Genomic DNA, 7,004 nt, shown 5'->3' on the forward strand with positions numbered 1-7,004 from the left:
ATTTTGAAGTCTACTCACTTTTACAAATGTATAACAGGGTGATATTGATATCATGAATATCATGTAGACACTTAAGCGAAATCTTTAGTTATGTTTCATCACCGAGATATTGAAATCTTTTTCTTGAAGTGATTTTCTCTATGTATTTGTGCATATAGATATTCAGTGTCATGTTATCACAACTGATTTTTGTATTATTGTTTTCTATTATGACTAAAGATATAAAAATAGACTGTAATTTCCAACTTAGAAAAACACTAAAACTTGTAGCTGGGGAGTTTTTCTCCAGCTCCCACCAAACCCCGCCAGTCCCCGAGCCCACTTATAAAATAAACACACCAACTCTCATATTACTTATAAACTGTATGGTTGTGGCAGGCTTCTTGTTATCTACTTCTTCTATCTTAAATTAACCCATTTCTATTCGTCTATAAGTTGCCACGTGGCTCATGGCTACCTTACATCTCGCTTGCCATGGTGGCGGCTGGCAGGTCTCTCTGCCTTAGCCTTCCACTTTCCCCAATTCTCTTCTCTTTGTCTTGCCTATACTTCATGCCTGGATACTGGCCAGTCAGTGTTTTATTTATTAATCAATCAAGCAACACACATAACATACAGAACACCTCACAGCACTTCCCCTTTTCTTTTTTTCTAAAAGGAAGGTTTTTAACTTTTGCATAGTAAAATTACAGATAACAAAACAATTACCAAGTAAGAATTATAGTTATAATATCTAGTCTATTTATAATAACTAGTTTATTTGGCAAAATTAAAGAAGATATCCTATCTATCTTATATTTGTGAGTCTTAGGTTTTATATCTAACTTACCTTTTATCATAACTAAGGAAAATTGTAAGTATTTAGCTTCAACTACATCAAAGACCTCAGAAGGATATAATATTTCCTGAGAAACGGGAGATGGATGCAAGCAACTTTTGGGAGTCTTGCAGGGTAGACAGAGACAGCTGGCAGCCTGGACAGTCACCTAATGTTACTTTGTAAAGTTGGGGCATCTGTCTTCAGCCCACAGGGCTAGAGTCTCTTGGTTACTTTTTCCAATGTCCTGTAGAATGTCTGTCAGTTTCCTCTGCAAAGCAGGAACCTGAAGGACCATTTCCCCAAACAAAGTTCAGTGGTCACCTTTCTATGGGTCTTGCATGTCCAGTTGATCAAGCAGTCCAGGCAAGAACAGTTTCTTGCCCAAATGGCTATTTTTGCCAAGGTGAAGATAAACTCCTTATGGAGTGTCTTCGATGCCCAACCTCCTCTATGAAGTAAATCAGTGCTGCCAGGAACAGACATGTCTCACTGTCCAGAAAGTCTAAATTTTTAAAATATTTTAAATGCCATATTCTATGGGTCTTTGAACTATTTGAAGATTACCTATCTATCTGAAATATATCTATGTATACCTAGAAGACTTAACTAACATGGCTACGAGTATGATTATCATAGATGACTAATTATTAATCTATTTTTTAATTATCCATTACAATTTTAAATGAGCTGTACAAACATAACACCTTAAACAAGAGTAGAAATAGGCACACAGTCTAAGAAAATTAAGTTTGTATCAATAAACTAAAATCTATACCAATGTAAAACATTTTAAACAAGTTGTTGCTCTTTTAATTTGTTCAACAATTTACCCTTTTATCCTATCATATCTATATCATATCCCCTTTTCTTCTTTAGAAAGAGATTGTATTTATAATCAACCTGATTTAAATAAAAATATTGGTTTTTCTCTGTCCCACACCAGAGGGCTCTTCTGATTTGGAACACAAAAATCTCTTAATCTCTTAACTTTTTATTTATTTATTTTTTTTAGCAATATGCCTGGGTTTAGAGAGGGAGTGAACCAATTCCATCTTCAAAGCCAGCTTGGAATATTTGGAAATTTGGGTGTAGCTTCTCTTTTTTTTAATTTTTATTTAGTAAATTTATTTTACAACATCATTTAGTTCAACATAATAGCCATAGATTCCCCTGTTCTCCCACTCTCGCCCCCTTCCCCCTCCCCCCACCCAACCCCTCATTCCCACCTCCTCCAGATCAAGGTCTCCCCCGAGGACCGGGATCGACCTGGTAGACTCAGTCCAGCCAGGTCCAGTCCCCCCCCTCCCAGACCGATCCAAGTGTCCCTGCATAGGTCCCAGGATTCAAACAGCCAACTCATGCAACGAGTCCAGGACCTGGCACCAACACACAGCTGCCTCCCAAACAGATCAAGCCAAATGACTGTCTCACCCGTTCAGGGGGCCTGATCCAGTTGGGGGCCCCTCAGCCCTTGGTTCATAGATCCTGTGCTTCCATTCATTTGGTTATTTGTCCCTGTGCTTTATCCAACCTTGGCTTCAACAATTCTCGCTCATATATACCCTCTTCTTTCTCACTAATTAGAATCCCAATGCTCCACCCGGGGCCTAGCCGTGGATGTCTGCATCCAGATTCCTCAGACCTTCCTTGGATGGGGTTTATGGCACAACTAACAGGGTGTCTGGCCATCCCATCACCAGAGTAGGTCAGTTCCTGCCGTCTCTCGACCATTGCCAGCATTCTTTTGTGGGGGTATCTTTGTGGATCTCCGTGGGCCTCCCTAGCTCTCTGCTTCCTCCCCTTCTCATGTGGTCTTCATTTAACATGGTCTCCTATTTCTTGTTCTCCCTCTGTTTTCTTTTTTTTTTTTTAATGCTTGACTCAGAACCTTGTTTTATTTAAATGTGTTCTTCATGCTACAATACAACCCTTCAGAGTCAATCAAATACGTAACGTCAACAGTTTCCTCAAAACTCTTAAAAACTCACAGCCACAGTCCTACACCTCTATAAGGCAGCTTCAGTATGCAAAAGATCACAACACAGTAATTGTGGAATTAAATCCCATTTTTATGCAAATCAAAAGAAAAGCAAACAAGAGTATCAAATATCAAACTACCAAAAGCCAGTGACATTCAGTATGTGTATTTCTCAACCCCTTAAACTCCGTTCTCAACACTGGGGAGTTGCTCCCCGCCAAGTTTTTAGAGACAGGGTTTCTCTGTGTAGCCCTGGCCGTCTTGGAACTCACTCTGTAGACCAGGCTAGCTGCCTCTGCCTCCATAGTGCTGGGATTAAAGTTATGCACTACCACCACTACCACTGCCTGGCCTTTTTTTTTTTTAATTCCCCAGCAATTCTCATGACAGCTAGAGTTGGAAATCACTGCTCTAACAGAACATCTAATTAAGCAAAATCACGATTAATTCAAAAGCACAGCACAGGAAAATTGCAGGCACGTGGGGGATAGACTTAGAACCAACACACTCTGCTTTTGAACAGTCTTTATCTCTTCTAAGGCTCAAAGATTACTAATAGCATAATTTACACCATAATCCTACCAACTACTACAGCTAGGGGCAGTAGTCAGCAGTAGGGTGCTTGTTCATCATGCAGGAGACTCTGTTACTAAAACAAAGACCCCGGAAAACACAACCTGGACAGAACTTTGTCAACTATCATTTATCATCCATCGTTATAATACTATTTGTCGGTGAGGGAAGACTGAGATTTTTAGGCGTAAATAAGAAAGACACAGTCTCAGGGCACTGGAAGAGGGCGAGACCTTCTGGTGCTGGATTGTCCTGGTCCCATCCCGGAAAAAGCTAAGAGCAAAGGGTCACCTGTGGCAAGGGACTGAGCACTCAATTTCTAAGAGCCTCGCTCATTTGAGCTCACTGGTCTTCCCTTCCAATTTCAGATAACAGAAGACCAAATAAAGGGAGTGGGTCACGGAAAGTGTGGGCCCTTGCGTTTTGACAGCAACAACTGTCCTTCACCATGGAGCCACTCACAGATGAAAACATGAAAAAAGAGACCATTTTCATTTTAGAGAGGTTCATGATATGTGTGCTATAGCAAAGGCTGGTTGTAGTGAAGTTTCACTTCAAACTTTCACTCATTGACAAATCAGACATCATTTTGGAATGTTTAACTTCTGCTAAAATGTAGATTTAACCCAATATAGTATGTACTTTAACATTTACTTGTAGGCCCTATATTAGAAGTTGAGGTTAAATTCATCACCAAAATGAGAATATTCTTACAGCTACTACTAAGGTAATGAGCTACGAAATTAATTCCCTAGTATTGCTTTGAAAATATACCCCTAGACATTAAAAGAAATCCCAATTCCATCCCAAGGCATTGTTTAACTTGGATTCTTCAGTCATCATCTACAGTTGGCTTAATGGTCACTCCTCTTCTTATCTGACCCCAACCAATTAAACGCCAATGTTTCTCAACTCTTCGGCTAAGGGCAATTTTTTCTCCTACTTCTGTGCACACAGGATTAGTCAAAACAATCTTGCCCAAATCAGCCTTGACGGCACTGACTCTTCCTCCCGTTGACAGGGATCCTATGTTGACCATAAGCACTTCATTCTTAGACAGCTTTTGGACCTTTGCTGCTTTCTTGTCTCCTTCAGTTCGGACGCCCAGAAGACGTCTAAGCAGGAAATAGGAAATTTCCAGTTCTGTGAATATTTCAGGCAAAGCTCCAACTGCACCAAGCACTTGTCCCACCATTCTGTCAGCTCTGCACAAAGTGGGGTCAATCTTTGTGCCAACTCCAATGAGGCCACCTGGGGCAGCATACTGAAGATCATTATGTTCCGCAAAAAGTGATACAATTTTGGAAAAGATTGGTTTACACATGAGTTTTCCTTCACTATCTTTGGAAACAATACCAGGTCTCACTTCTATCTCCTGGCCTACCTTTAACACTCCTTTTAGAATACTACCACCAGCTACACCTCCCTTAAGGTCATCAACTTCACAGCCAGGTTTGTTGACATCAAATGACCTGATAACAATGAGACGGGGTTCTGAAGTAAAGTCTCTTGGGGGCACTGGTATTTTCTTCACTATGTACTCACAGACAACTTCAATATTATATTTCAGCTGAGCAGAAATTGGAATAATTGGTGCTCCTTCTGCTACTGTTCCTTGTACAAATGCAAGAATCTGCTCATATTGTTCCTTAGCCTGACTTTCTTTTACCAGATCAATTTTATTTTGTAAGATCAAAATATGCTTGAGTTTCATGATTTCTATGGCAGCCAGGTGTTCAGAAGTCTGAGGCTGAGGACATGATTCATTACCAGCTATCAACAGAAGAGCTGCGTCCATCACTGCTGCGCCGTTCAGCATCGTAGCCATCAAAATATCATGGCCAGGACAGTCAACAAAGGAAACGTGCCTGACTAGTTTGAAGTTCCCTTTGGTCCCTGGAATGTCTGTAGGAAACTCATCTGGTGTACTACTTCCGCATGACCTGTAACATTCTGGTCTAGGACAACTTGGGTCATCAAGTTTATAAATCTTAGCATTAGCATATCCAAGCTTGATGGTAATATTTCTTTCTAGTTCATTTTTGAATCTGACGGTGTGAACTCCAGAAATAGCCTTTACCACAGTGGACTTCCCATGAGCTACATGACCAATTGTACCAATATTAATTGTAGCTTGTCTGCTGATAACTTCATGTGAAAGTGGTGTCAACTTGGTGACATCCAATGTGGCGAGATCCTGTCGGGAAAGATGTGGCTGACCGAGAGTCACTCCAACCTCACCCCCAGCCATCTTGCTCAGAGAGGAAAGCCCCTCTGTTTTCTTGATCCAGCTAGGATCTCCTACTCTCTTTCCCTCGACCATTGCCCTTCATTGTTCCCACTCATGACCAGGTTGTTCATGTAGATCTCATCCATTTCTCCGTGTTTTTTTGGGGTCTCGTTTTCCAGGTAGCCTCACTGGTGATGTGAGTAGCAGTCCAGTCATCCTTGTTCCACATTTAGCATCTTCCTATGAGTGAGTACATACCATATTTGTCTTTCTGAGTCTGGGTCACCTCACTCAGGATGATTTTTTCTAGATCGATCCATTTGTCTGCAAACCGTATGATGTCATTGTTTTTCTCTGCTGAGTAGTATTCCATTGTGTATATGTGCCACAATTTATTTATCCATTCTTCAGTTGAAGGGCATCTAGGTTGTTTCCAGGTTTTGGCTATTACAAACAATGCTGATATGAACATAGCTGAGCAAGTGCTCTTGTGGTATGATTGAGCATTTCTTGGGTATATGCCCAAAAGTGGTATAGCTGGATCTTGGGGGAGATTGATTCCCAATTTTATAAGAAAGCGCCATATTGATTTGCAAAGTGGTTGTACAAGCTTGCATTCCCACCAGCAGTGGAGGAGAGTTCCCCTAGTTCCACAACCTCTCCAGCATAAAGTGTCTTCAGTGTTTTTGATCTCAGGCATTCTGACAGGTGTAAGGTGTTATCTCAGAGTTGTTTTGATTTGCATTTCCCTGATTATTAGGGATGTTGAGCAATTCCTTAAATGTCTTTCAGCCATTTGGGTTTCCTCTGTTGAGAATTCTCTGTTTAGTTCTAAAGCCCATTTCTCAATTGGACTGTTGGTTGTTTTGATGTCTAATTTCTTGAGTTCCTTATATATTCTGGATATCAGTCCTCTGTCACCTGTGGGGTTGGTGAAGATCTTTTCCCATTCTGTAGGCTGTCGCTTTGCCTTGTTGACTGTATCCTTTGCTCTACAAAGCTTCTCAGTTTCAAGAGGTCCCATTGATTGATTGTTTGTCTCAGTGTCTGCGCTACTGGTGTTATATTTAGGAAGTGATCTCCTATGCCAATGCATTCAAGACTACTTCCTACTTTCTCTTCTAGCAGGTTTAGAGTAGCTGGATTTATGTTGAGGTCCTTGATCCACTTGGACTTAAGTTTTGTTCACGGTGACAGATATGGATCTATTTGCAGCCTTCTACACGTTGATATCCAGTTATGCCAGCACCATTTGTTGAAGATGCTTTCTTTTTTCCAATTGTACACTTTTGGCTTCTTTGTCAAAAATTATATGTCCATAGGTGTGTGAGTTAATGTCAGGGTCTTCAATTCGATTCCATTGGTCCACATGTCCGTTTTTATGCCAATACCAAGCTGTTTTT

The 7,004-nt window shown here is 40.7% G+C and overlaps 1 protein-coding gene across 1 annotated transcript; it reads right to left on the reverse strand.

Moving 5' to 3' along the window:
- Positions 1-3,859: 3,859 nt before the first annotated feature.
- Positions 3,860-5,647, reverse strand: LOC114709740 (eukaryotic translation initiation factor 2 subunit 3, X-linked). Its single transcript, XM_028893708.2, has one exon. It carries the CDS (start codon positions 5,620-5,622, stop codon positions 4,204-4,206), a length of 1,419 nt encoding a protein of 472 aa, XP_028749541.1. The 5' UTR covers positions 5,623-5,647; the 3' UTR covers positions 3,860-4,203.
- Between the last annotated feature and the right edge of the window lie 1,357 nt (positions 5,648-7,004).

The sequence above is a fragment of the Peromyscus leucopus genome, chromosome X (assembly GCF_004664715.2).
Source record: "Peromyscus leucopus breed LL Stock chromosome X, UCI_PerLeu_2.1, whole genome shotgun sequence".
NCBI classification, from domain to species: domain Eukaryota; kingdom Metazoa; phylum Chordata; class Mammalia; order Rodentia; family Cricetidae; genus Peromyscus; species Peromyscus leucopus.